Source organism: Cyrtonyx montezumae, unplaced genomic scaffold, assembly GCF_038088225.1.
Source record: "Cyrtonyx montezumae isolate F1298 unplaced genomic scaffold, pur_monq_1.0 scaffold_29, whole genome shotgun sequence".
In the NCBI taxonomy this organism is placed as follows: Eukaryota; Metazoa; Chordata; class Aves; order Galliformes; family Odontophoridae; genus Cyrtonyx; species Cyrtonyx montezumae.
Genome location: NW_027072033.1, coordinates 11,449,860 through 11,462,683, shown reverse-complemented (window position 1 = coordinate 11,462,683; position 12,824 = coordinate 11,449,860). Strand labels below are relative to the sequence as shown.

Sequence of the window (12,824 nt, the reverse complement as noted above, 5' to 3'; positions counted from 1 at the left end):
ATGCTGACTAGGCATTATTGAGGCTCACATTATGAGTATTTGAACTGATGAGATATATATCCTCTATATAGCAACCAACATGTCTTCCCCTTTTCTGTTCAGCTTGAATTTTAAGGATGATGCAGTAAAATACTCAGTCTTATGGATTTTAAACTCCCTTTTCTGTTGGCTTCTTAGCTTTACTGCTGTTCTAAAAAGGTAACTTTCCAGAGCCAAATAATGCTTGTTAGTTAGATTTCTGATACGCCGGTGGAAGGTTTGCATGAGTACAGCCAATACAATCAGAACTTAACAAACATGATCCGTTACACTTCAAGATCTCCCTTCTATGCAGTTCTCTATGTATTTTAGCACATGCTCCTTAAACCTAGTTGGACCGCTACCTGTGGCTGACTGAGTACACACATACCAGAATTGGATTTGTTCATGGGCAAAGATATGGTAAAGATAGCAACCTCTGAATCTGAATGCTTATTTTTATTTATGCCAACCAGCTATTTAGCAAAGAAACAGCTGTTGTCTAACCAACAAAATGTCATTTCAGAATATTAAAAAAAACACCACTGAAATCCTTTGTCACTTTGAGTCAAGGTTTATACGTGATGCCCTAATGACTGTTCTTGTAGTATGGGCACAGGTGTTTGACACGATCACCAGCCATCAGATCTCTCTGCTGATCCTTGATATTTCCCTTTTCTGTTCACACACTTGCCTGCTGCCCACCTGTTTGGGAAAATATTAACTGTAGTGCTGTAAAGTCAGTAACAGAAATCAAGATAATGGATCAATTCTTTAAGCTCACAGTTACCTTCAGCTGTATCTGCTTCTTTCCTTTTCATATTATTTTGTACTAGTAACTGGAGAAAGTCAAAAGAAGAATTTTATCAAGATGTCCATGCAGGTAACGCCCAAGGTTCCCTTACCGAAACATATTTTTAATCTCACTAGACTGGACAAGTCATGGGTTCTGAAGTATATAAGACTGTGTTCCTAAAGCAGCAAGTGGCGCTGCTCTGTGCTGTGTTTACTTGTAACGTTCTTGCCCTCTGTATGAAACAGGTGACAATAGTGCTGTTCCAAGTAGTGTACTCCAAGATGCATTTCAAAAAGCTAAGAAACTAGAACTGAAAGGGGGAATGATCGATATATGTTCTGTCCAAAGTGACACTGAACTGAAGGATGAGCTCCTCAGACTACCCAGGCAAGGTCTTTTCTGAGTTTACTGAGGTAGGTAGCAACACAGCATAGCACTTCAACAGGCATAATCTCTGTCCAAGACTTTGGTGTGTAAATTTGATCACTTTCACTGTGCATCTGCTTCTCAAACCACGTCTCTCAAGGGTTGAGAAAGGTTTTTTTAACTATTTTGAAATGCTGTTATGCAACAATCTTCATTTATATTAGTGAAGAGGCTGAGTGGTTACAAAGGTTTCCCTAAATTTGTCAGAGAACCTATTTTCTTGTTTCAGCGTTGAAGCTTGATTTTTTTTTTTTTCCCCTTTGGACTTGAACCTTAAAAGCAAAACTGAACTGTATAATGGATAACTTCCCAATGTTCATCTAAACTGAAACACAGGGAACAATTGCAAGGGTTTGAAGTCTTATAGACCTAGGCATATATTCAGAATAAGTAGGCAGTGTTCCTGCTTATAGGTTCATAGGTTCATAAGGTTGGAAAAATGCTTAAATTAATGGGCTATGGTGATTGGCTGATGCTTGTAAATCTTCAGAATTTTGGCTGCCTTTTGGATTGGTTTGAGCCTAGGAAGCAGCTTGTTCTGGAGCTAGCTTTTTCTGTTGCATGAGTATTTGACTCTCGATCTAGAAGTTTTTTTTTCACCTGAAAGTAGGGAAAACAAGATGCACTGTGATCTGCTGACTGCAGCGTTGGTATTGTGTTAAGTCAGATACAAGCTGAGTTCCCTGAATTTGTTCTGGGAGTGAAGAAGGTAGCTGTGGTAGGTTGAAGCTTCACACTCAGAGAAGGTGTGGCTTTTTTCTTCTTTCTTACAGTGCAAAGCCAAGCAGTGGGAGTTGCAGGACAGCCAGGCTGCTTTGATCCTTGGCAGCTCTTCCTGTTTTTTTGCTTATAGTTCACCAGTACCCATACTGGTTTAGTGAGAAAGGTCTTTTAAATTGCAAACCTAGGCTGCTGCTGTTTGGAGTAGCATGGTGTTGCTTGGGCAGTTCTCCCTGCTTCAGAGATTTGAAGCTGTTCTGATTCAGGTATTTTCTGTCTGCATATGAGCAGTAGTCTTCCAGATGCTTGCTCACATATCCAGATCATGAAAATTCTTCCACTGTTAGTAATGGTCATTTGATTAAAATGTCCAGTTCTGCTCTTTCCTATGACTTGAATTTCCACTGAATTTGAGGTCACTTGTCCAAGTATAAGCAACGCTGGACTGGGTTCTCATCAGTCACAGCTCATACTTCCACTTAGATGCATGATTTTTAATAGCATAATTGCATGCTGTGCATTCTCACATGTGTTTGCCATTGGCATACTGTTTTTTTGTGGGTGTTTTTATTTTCCAGAATGTGACCATGTTATTTGTTTAACCATCTGTATTTATTGATCTGTAACATATTCTGCTGTGTCTCTGAGTTGGTTGTTCAGAATCTTCAAAATCTGTGTGTTATCTAGGGCATAATGTTCCTAGTGCAGTAAAAATCCAAACCTTATTTTTAGCAGCTCTTACCTTCCGGCTCTTTTAGAAGCACTTCTCTGGCGTTGCCAAGTATTAATTTTTTACTTCTGAGCTGGATTTGACAGTGTAGAAACCTTCTCCACTGCCTGAAACACGTTCTGTATACCACTCTCGAAAATCGTTTTGTTGTAATAATAAACTATCATATCTGGTCAGATCTGAGGTGAATCAATCACAGTGATTGACAAGCCAGTTCATGGTCTGGGAAGTGTGCAGCGTATCCTGATTTTGTGAAACCTAGCAAGAGAATTTTCAACCTGTTGCAAGTGACGTGTGATTTGGATCTGTTTCAAATTTGCTTCAGAAAACAGTGAATATATTTGACTTTTCTTAAAGCCTGCTTTGCTTATGGTATTGTTTGAAACCTAAGTTGTGGTTTTGTTTTGTTTTTTAATAGGCAATCCATTTCACAGTTGTCTGTGCTGATAACAGTATTTGGCTTGCAGCAGGGGGTTAGACAAAAATATCTTTTCTGTGGTGTTATGCAAGACCTGGGGAGCATGGGAGTTGGAGTGCATCCTTTCCTAGAAGCTCTGGAGGCTGCATTTATTCACAGAATTGCTGCTGAGCACCATGTGGCTTTCACTTCTGGCTTGAGCCTATGCTTGCTGATGGAGAGGCTTTCTGTTGCTGTGTTCCTGAAATAGGAGGGGACCCTGATGACATTTGGGACTTCAGGTAGTAACTAGGCAAAGATACAGCCTTGTGCTTCCTGCAGTCTTTCTGTATAGGTTTGAAGTGGGATCTCAGCTACCTTAAATTGTTTCTGCATTCTTAAAACCAGCGTGCCCTGTGTAAAGGCTAACTGATCCCTTGTACTTGCACCAGTACAATGTGTCAGCTGTGCTTTCTATCAGAGTGATTGTGCTGGCTGTCTGTTTTTAAAATCCCTTCTAAGCAAAAGTGTTAGCTTAAGGAGGAATAGAGTTGGCTTCAGAAGCTTCAGGCCCATGTTGCATGCTGACCTCCCACTACTTCTTTTAATATGCAGCAATGCTTTGGCCAGTGTTTACAGTTCATCTTATGGTGAGCAAAGCAACAACCTTCTGCTGAAGGTGCCAATAGTGGCCTGAGAGAGTGCTGAGTCAGGAACTCCTGATCAGCGAGTTCTACAAATTGCAAGCTCATCCTACCCCTATCTTCCAATTCCCTATTTGTTGTATTGCTGTTTCTCCTCCTGATTTTTTTTCTAAACTCTGTGACTCTTACCATAAAGATGAACTTGAAGCCTCTCCTGTGACAGAGATAGACATATTATTCTGGTGCTGCAGCTTTCTTTAGGCCTTGTCACTTGAAACAATGCTGATGATAGTAAAACAGTGTGACTGGTGGACAATAGGCAAGGTGATCCTCTGGTAAGGGGAAACAGTGTGAATAGCCTGCTTGTGGCTATCCAAGCACAGATCATTCTCCATAGTCACGTCCTCTGACAATTTTCAGCACAGCAAGCAGGAAAGACAAGACAAGTGAGCCCTCTACCAGTGAAGGGTAGGAAAGTGAGAACCTATAGCATAGTGTGTACCTTCATTCCAGGAGACATCCTAGCTGCTGGAAATGATCAGGAGGCTGCCACCTCCATATTCTTCACCAGAGGTGTTTGACATAACAGAAATGTCAAAATTACAGAATCTTGTTAAACGAACGCTCTGTTGGGTGTCATCTAATCCACAGACAGCACTGTTGAATTTCTGATGGACAAGGCAGAGACTTAGAGCCTACTACGAGAACACATCAAGCTGTGTCTACAGAGGGAACAGCTCTTTGATTGCAACCATATTAGACTTGTGTTTTCACATGAGCAGATCTTGCACAACAGGTCTGCTGAGCTGCTTGATTTCTTGTCAACAAATCAGGGCACAACCTTCTAACTTGTTCATAGGGCAGTTTTAGCTCTTGTCAGTATCAGCAGGGATACAGGCAGTTCTGACAGCTATTCCCATGACACAGGTTAAAGACTGCCTGCAGGAAGAGGAAAATTAAACCACAGTTAACTGCTTTAAAATAAAAAAAAAAGTGTGTATATATATATATATGCGTGTGTATATGATATGTCACTTGATCACGCTTTTCCAGATTTTTTTTTATGCTTTTGTGTTGCATAAAGCTAGGATTATGAGGGTGGATGAAAACTTGTGACCTTGCCAAAGCCCAACAGTTGGTCATCTGAAAGGTCTACTTTTGACAGTAGGCTGTTGGCTCAGTTGGGTATAACTCTGGAACAGACTCCTTTATTTGGAGATGATGGTTTCCTTAGAATGAGCATAAATTCGTGAGTCATTCAGATTTCAGTTACACTATTATTGTGTTGGAAAGCCTCTTTTTAATGGAAAGTAGCCTGAGATACTTCTGGTACTGAAAAATTAACACAAAATTTCAGAGTGAGAGTTAATTCCACAATAGTTTATGCTTAAATACTTAGTTTGTCTGCTTTGGTCCTTTTCTCTATGTGAGGAATTGCTAAATATTAAGGCAGCTCACTAGCTGGAGTCCTCATGGTTATGTGCTCAACTTGTAAATGTTTTCAGCTGTAGGAGCTGTGACCAGCTCTTGGTCCACTGGTAGACCATTCACACACTTTTGTTTTGCAAAAGCTTCAGTTGCTGTTGGTATGACTAGTGAACAAGCTCTGCACTGGGTGAATCAGACCTCTAACTAGGGAGCCTTGAAATTTTGTCTTCTGAACATGCCAAGGCCCTGTGGAGCAGCAGTGTGTGGGCTTGACAGGCAGGTATGGATGTAAGTTAATTACTGCCCTTGCATTAAAGCTCAGAGAAGATGCTCTGCTGCTCCCTTTCAGTAGAAGCTCAGTTTCATCCCAGCAGGGAACCAGGTACTGTGAATCTGAACCTATTTCGCTCACTGTTTTCTTCTTTGTGTATTTACAGAATCCTGCTTTCCCTAATAAAGCTAAAGCTCTGTGTGCCCATTTTGTCTCACTGTTTCATCTTGCAGTCATGCTTTTGTGCTACTGTTGTGAAAAGAAGTGGATTGCCCAATTATCATAGGTTCATAGGTTCATAAGGTTGGAAAGGACCTACAAGATCATCTAGTCCAACCATCCTCCTATCACTATCCCTACCCAACTGCTAAATGAAATCCCTTAGCACCTCATCTAAATGCTTCTTGAACAGCGCTAGGGATGGTGCCTCAACCACCTCCCTAGGCAGGCCATTCCAGTGCCTGACCACTCTTTCAGAAAAAAAATGTTTCCTCAGGTCTAATCTAAATCTTCCCCAGCGCAACTTGTGGCCATTCCCTCTTGTCCTGTCATTATTTATCAGGGAGAAGAGGCCCACCCCCTCCTCACCACAACCCCCCTTCAGGAAGTGGTAGAGTGCAATAAGGTCTCCTCTGAGCCTCCTCTTCTCCAGACTAAACAATCCCAGCTCCCTCAGCCGCTCCTCATAAGACTTGTGCTCCAGACCCCTCACCAGTTTTGTTGCCCTTCTCTGAACACGCTCCAGGGCCTCAATGTCCTTCTTGTAGTGACGAGCCCAAAACTGAACACAGTACTCGAGGTGCGGCCGCACCAGAGCTGAGTACAGGGGGATGATCACCTCCCTGCTCCTGCTGGCTACACTATTTCTAATACAGGCCAGGATGCCGTTGGCCTTCTTGGCCACCTGGGCACACTGCCGGCTCATGTTAAGCCGAGCATCAACCAACACCGCCAGGTCCTTTTCCTCTCTACATTCTTCAAGCCATTCTGCCCCAAGCCTATAGCATTGCATGGGGTTATTATGGCCAAAGTGCAGGACCTGGCACTTGGTCACATCAGTCTCTGTGATGAGAAATAAAGGGTCATAGTTTTACACAAGCTTTTCCATTGTCTTCATGCTTGGGTGTAAGGAGTACAGACTTTGTAGTGTAGCGGGTCTGCAGACCACACCACAATTGATACACAGCAAATAGCATAACTGTTTTCTGCCCAGAATGTTTGGTGAGTAAGGACTGAATTCCCTGAAGATAAATAGGCATGCTTGTAGATGAGACATATGGCTGTGCTTTTCTTTTAGTTCCTAAATTAAATGGCATGAATCCCCTTTTTCCTCTTCCTTCACCCAATTCCTTGTAGGAACTTACAGCCTCTGAAACTGGGAAATAAACAGAACATCTGACTATCAGATTCTTTTTAGTCGGTTCAAGTCAGTTTTAAAAACTGGTTGAAAATCTGGTTTATTATAGGTTACGGCACAAACCTCACAAATTGAAGTCAGACCTGGTAAGCTTTGTACTCTACAGCTCATTCAGAGATGTTGAAATAACATTTGTGTGCCTTCTATTTTTAGAAGGCAGTGTTCAGGATATGAAAACTGTAGCCACAATTTCCGTGCGGTTTTGTTTTTCTACCCTATTGTTTCATCTTTAAAAGAAGCTGCATCATTTATGTTTCTGGAGGAAGGTGTAAGCACATTGTGCTTCTGAGGGAAGCAAGAAAGAGTGGGAGGGGCATGTAGGTGAACATTCCTGCTCTCTGACTTGTCTCTGCTTTATTTATTTATTTGTCCCACTTGTCTGCACATGTTTTCAATATTGCTGGAAATAGTAGCTGTTCACTGTGGGACTTCTCATGGTCAACTTAATACTAATAGCAGCAATTTTAAACTGGTTGCTCACTTTGTATTCTCTTGCTCTCTTAAACATGAACTGTGTTAAGAGCCTCTAATAGTAGGTGATGTGTTTCCAGGACAAGGATGGTAAAAACCTCTGACTGAGAATGTGTGGACCATGGACCGTTTCTTCACTGCACAATCATTGCTTCAGTTCTGATCTGCAAGGACAGTAGATTGTTTTATCCATGATATTTCTCATGATTCCACATAGCACTGACTTTCTGTTGATTATAGTGAATGTTTTTTTTCCAATTTAACTTAACCAGTAATATAGCCAAGCGTGGAGATTCTGTTTTTCTAGTTTGTCCCGAGCCCCTTATTCTATTATTGTCACAGTTTTTTGTTCTTCAAGCTAGAAACAACTGGCCTGGCCCTGTGCTCAGAAGTGAAAGTAGTGAAAAGGATTGAGCTTTTGGGAAACTGGAAATCTTTAACTCAGCCCCTTGTATTCATTTGAAACAACTGGCTAGCTCTGTATTTCGTGGAGCCAGCATTTGTGAAATGCTGCCATGTGCGATAGTCTAATACTGACCTGTGATTTCAGAGGGGAAGAGTGGTTTTGTGGTTAAGGCACAAGACCGCCAGCTCTGGAGACTTCTGCTGGAGACTTCCTTGCGTGACTTAAGGGAGACTCTTCTCCCTGCCCTGTATAGGAAGTGGACTTCTCTTTTCCTACTTGTGTCACATGAAAGGTCACTGTCTCCTGCTTTTCTGCTGCGGAGTACCCAAGTTGGAGCTAGTTACAACAAAAACATATCAATCCTACTAGGCCTTCTGGCATGGAGGTGCTACTTCCTGGTTTAAAAGTACAGGCCTAGTTTGTTTTCTCTGATGTCAGTTTTTCTTCCTTTGGGGTCAGGATTGCAATTGCAAAAGTAGTCTATTGTGAATACCACATAACTCACTATTCTGTTGATTGTGATTTCTTCACTGTGAGACAATAACATTGGTTGCCATCCCACCAAAGATTCATGACAATGGTTGATGTCAGATCTGACTTAGCATAGTGGCTCTGTCTGACCTCAGTTTGTACCCACTTTTGTGCCTGGGGCTCATCTTGGTTTGTGAAACCTGGGGATCTTAACAGGAGACCATACCATGTGGTGGTGGGGAGAGCCAGCAGCACTGGTTTTCTCTTGGGGATGGTGAGAGGTTGACCTTTCATATCAGCAAAACATGGAGAATGTCTTTTTGATGCGCCCCATGAATGCTGCAGCTGCATTGCTCTTTGTTGGCCGGATTGCAGTAGCCAACCAGACAAGAGCTTTCTGTCAGTTTCAAGCAGGAGAGAAGATGCATGAGTTAAATCATGTTTGAACTGACATGTTTTGCCTGACATTTTTTGAGTAACTTGATAGTGCGTCTCAGCTTTTATATCAGAAAAGTATTACAGTAGTTGTCCTCTGATTATAAGTGTGTTTTTCTACTCAAAATGTTTGCATTTGAAGTAAGCTTGGTATTAGCCTTCAGAAGACTTGTCTGTTTCTTTTGTTTACTACTTTTGGTGTGGTTCATTTAACTAATGCCCTTGTATTTCCTTAGGCTCTATTAGGTGAGCAGCCTCGTGGGTGAACAGCTGTTTTCAAGACAAAATCTCTATTAACTCTCATATTTTTAAATATCCAGGGCAGGAACTTAGACTGATGCCAGTGGTTGTTTCTTTTGCTCGGCTTCACATGCAGGTCATTATGCAGGTCTCCGTAACTGAGAGTGATAGCATGGCATACGGAGCCACAGGCACTAGAAGTGTGAGGGAGAAAAATGCACTGTGGGGAATTTTGGCTGTTTGCTTTGGGTGGTGCAATGTGACCATGTTGTTGGGGTTTGGTCCCTTGGTCTTGCAGAACTCCCATGTGTTATCATAGGAAGATAAGGGTTATGGCACGAGATCATGCCCAGACAGCTGGAAGCTCAGTCTTATCCCACAAGCTTTTCTGATAACTTCACATGCTGCTATCTTTATGTTCTATTCTCCTCATATTTTCATCCAAACAATGATGAAAACTCCTTCAGGCATTTGTAGGAGTTGCCTTAAAAGGCAGCTTTGATTTTTCAGCAAATAGTAGTGCTGAGCAAGTCTGAAAATACTTAACATGATGAAAAGGAAAGGAAAAAAATGCCTTGTTAACTTTGAATTAGTTAATTACAGCTGTGCAAGGTGGCAGATCATTCTTCCCCATCATGATAGTGAAGAGACCAGCAGTAGTCAAGGTGCTGCTCACCTTGCTTTCCTGTAGCTACCTACTGCTTGCTTTCACAGGGTAGGCTGCCTTTGTGTTTAAAAGTGAATGGCTCCTTTAAGAGGAGCATGAAAAAATGCTTAGGGACAGAGTAAATGAAAAAGCACATCTGATCTTTCCATGTCAGGGTGCTTTCAGCCAGCTACCCCTTTGTCCCATCTGTTTCCAAACTGAGGATGATCTCACAAAAAAAAACCTAAAAAACAAACAAAACAAACAAACAAACAAAAACAACCAAGGCCCAGAAGTATTTGGGGAGCTCAGTGCCCTTGGGAAACAACCAAGACATCAGGGCTGGTGGTGATGTTTCTTTCAGCCTCGGTGAGCAGGCTGGGGAGTAGAATGCAGTGGTTTGCTACAGCAGCAGCTGGTTTGCTTGCTCTGCAGAGAGGGTGGGGGAGAGAGGAGCCTTCGTCCCAGAGTAACCTCTGTGTTGCCTCGGCTGAGGGCGGTGGTGGTGGCTGCTCGCGCAGAACAAGGCGACAGGGCGTTTGTAACTAGATATGTGGATGAGGGAGGAATGACCGCCAGTAACCCTGTGTGCTTTGTGCTGCCAGAGCTGAGTGCCTGGCAGCCTGCCTTGCCACCCGGCCTGCATCAGCCTGGGTCCCGGCACATTGCAGTGGCCTTGGCTCTGTTGGATGGCAGCCAGCTACTCACAAGGGTTCTTACCCAGGGTGTGTTTTCTTGTGGGTATTGCCAGCCCAGTGGAGCAAAAAGCAGGGGAGGAGAGAAAAAATGTGTGTAACGGCAGCTGATGTTCCTGCTGGAGGGGCTGCCTGCATGACTTGCCTGTCAGGGCTCACTCTCTGCTGCTGTTTGCCATGGAATCTTGTCTCTCTTCTTCCTCAAGCAGAAAAACCAGCATGATACCAGCTGGCAGGCTTGACATCTCCAGGAAATCCTCACCCCATTAAATCCCAAGAGGTCTCCTCTCTCAGCACTTCTGGCATAGCTGCTTTCCTCATCCTGGCTTATTTAAGCATAGTGAAGAAAGGACAGCAAGGGGGGTGGTTGCTTAAGCTCTGTGTTTGTGAACTTGAATATTGTACACAGGTTATAATCTCCAGATGGCTCCCTTCTGTTGTGAGGGAAGTACAAATCTGTTGTAAAACTTAAAGCTGCAATGCCAGTGGATTCAGAAGGTGAGGCCTTGGGGAAATAAAATGAAATCAGTGTTTGCAGAAATGCTGACAGAGTGGTTACTTCTTAAATTTGCATATGATCTTGTATCATCTGTTTATTTGCATCTGAATACATTAGACTGTGACATACCGTATAGTAGAGTACAAATAGGAGCTTTTTAGAGTGCATCTAGTAGTTACCATTAGCATAATTAAATACAGACTAGTAAATCCTCCATGGTCCGTGCACCAGCTGCATCCTGCATTCAGTGATGGCACAGGGATTAAGAGAAACTTCACCTTTGTACAAGGCTAACACTGGAGTAGGTTTCACCCCAGAGCAGGGGAACAGCTTGGTCTGCTTTGTTGCTGTTGCTTCTGTTTCTGAACGATGTATGTGTAAATTGATCCTAAGTAGCAAACAAAATCGATCTTAAAAATTCCTTTTATATTTTTTTAGATCAAGGTATCATAGTTTGACATTTCTGAAAACTACCATTCTTCAGAGCATTTGGTTTGGAAGAAGTTCCTGCTTTCTTTGTGCTGTTCTTTGTGTAATCCCCTCTCCTGTTTGTCAGCTTTTGCTTTTCCTGTCCAGTGCTCTCACATTATTTCCTTTTAGCTTTGCCCTGACTAAAATGTTGCTTTGTTTGTCACATTACAGACTTGAAACTTCGGGATTTCCTGGTTGACAATGAGACATTCTCAGACTTTCTCCATCATAATGTGTCTATGCCACCTTCTGCAGTAGAGGAGCTACTGGATGCAGAGGTCAATCTCCAGAAGGTAAAGAGCACTTTCAACCACTATTATAATGGTTAGTATATTGTTTGTTTAACTATCATGCTGAGAATCCTCAGTGCCGGGCTTCTCCATGCTAGGTGTTGTACAGACATAGAGGAAAATGTAATCCCCGTTTATTTCCTCCTCCTCCTTACCCTGAACCTAATGTCTTATTTTTTGTAAGGTGTAAATGCTCTCTGAGACCCACATGGAAGTGTTTTGATCAGAGTAAGAAAGTAGCCTCATATCCTTCAGGCTAAATGGAATTTCTTCTTTCCAGTTTTTTATTTTTATTTTTTTTATTACACGGTGAAATGTTGCTAGTTGCTAGTGCTGTTGGAACTGTTCTTCTTCGATTAGAAATTAAAAAAAAACCATGTTGTTGTAGTTCTGTTGCTGAGCATGTACTGGAGTATGGTTTGTGTGCCACTCTGCCATGGATTCCTGTGCAGGAGAGGGAAGCATGTTCTGTGACCAACTCTTTAAGGAAGACAATAAACTTGTATATTATGTAGTGCATGTGATCTCAAATGAAACTCTGTTGTTCCTGTGATTGTCCTTGTAGATGTTGGCTGCTGTGACTGGGCTGGAGGCCCTATCTTAAGATTGCTGTCTGTCATTGTGAAGCTCAGAATGTTTTTTGCTAGCCTGGGTGAATTGGTCCACCTCTTGCAGCATACTTTCTGCTGCAGAAATCAGGTTCAGACTTCAAAAAATGACCTGTGGTCCTCTTTAGTCAGTGTGACTGCAGAAGGAGAAAGAAATCCATCCAGTCTGCTTCCCAGCTCCAGATCAGATCTCTTCTTTGAAGTGGGATGATTAATAGCTCTTTCAAACTATGCTTTCATGTAGTTACAGATGCTGCCCCTCTTGCACATCTTATGTCATTCTTCAGTGACTTCTGTCAAGCCATCTGTTTCACTGCAGTTTGACAACTAAACCTGCAAGTTGTACTAAGAGAAGTGGAAAGAAATCGAGCCTGTTCTAAATGATAGGTTTTGTTTTATTTGAAACAAATTTGCTTGAAATCTGAATTAAAACATGCTATGGATGGTTCTGCAAAAGTGGCCAAACTGGTTATGTATTCATTCTCCCTTAAGTGATGGAAGACAGATTTTTGAACTGGCAAAAGTGCTTGGTCTGATCTTGTACCATGTGAATACCATGTTTTGATTGTACTAGAGCTGGGAAAGCTAACAACAGAAGAAAAGCCTCCATCTCCATAAAATATTTGAGTGGTAATGAAGAAGTAATCAGTTGGCTGTTGTTCACTTGGGAGTTTTGTCCTTAGTGGAGCTGTCTTGTGTAGATTCTGCCAGTACACAACGAAGGATGTCAGCAAGAATTAATCCA

General features: G+C 42.2%; 1 protein-coding gene across 1 annotated transcript in view; it reads left to right on the top strand.

Moving 5' to 3' along the window:
* ABCA1 (ATP binding cassette subfamily A member 1) overlaps positions 1-12,824 on the top strand; it is a 98,621-nt gene that overhangs the window by 37,517 nt on the left and 48,280 nt on the right. Inside the window, exon 6 of the mRNA XM_065740701.1 lies at positions 11,353-11,474. Coding sequence (XP_065596773.1) covers positions 11,353-11,474 — 122 coding nt within the window. The remainder of the gene's footprint in view (positions 1-11,352; positions 11,475-12,824) is intronic.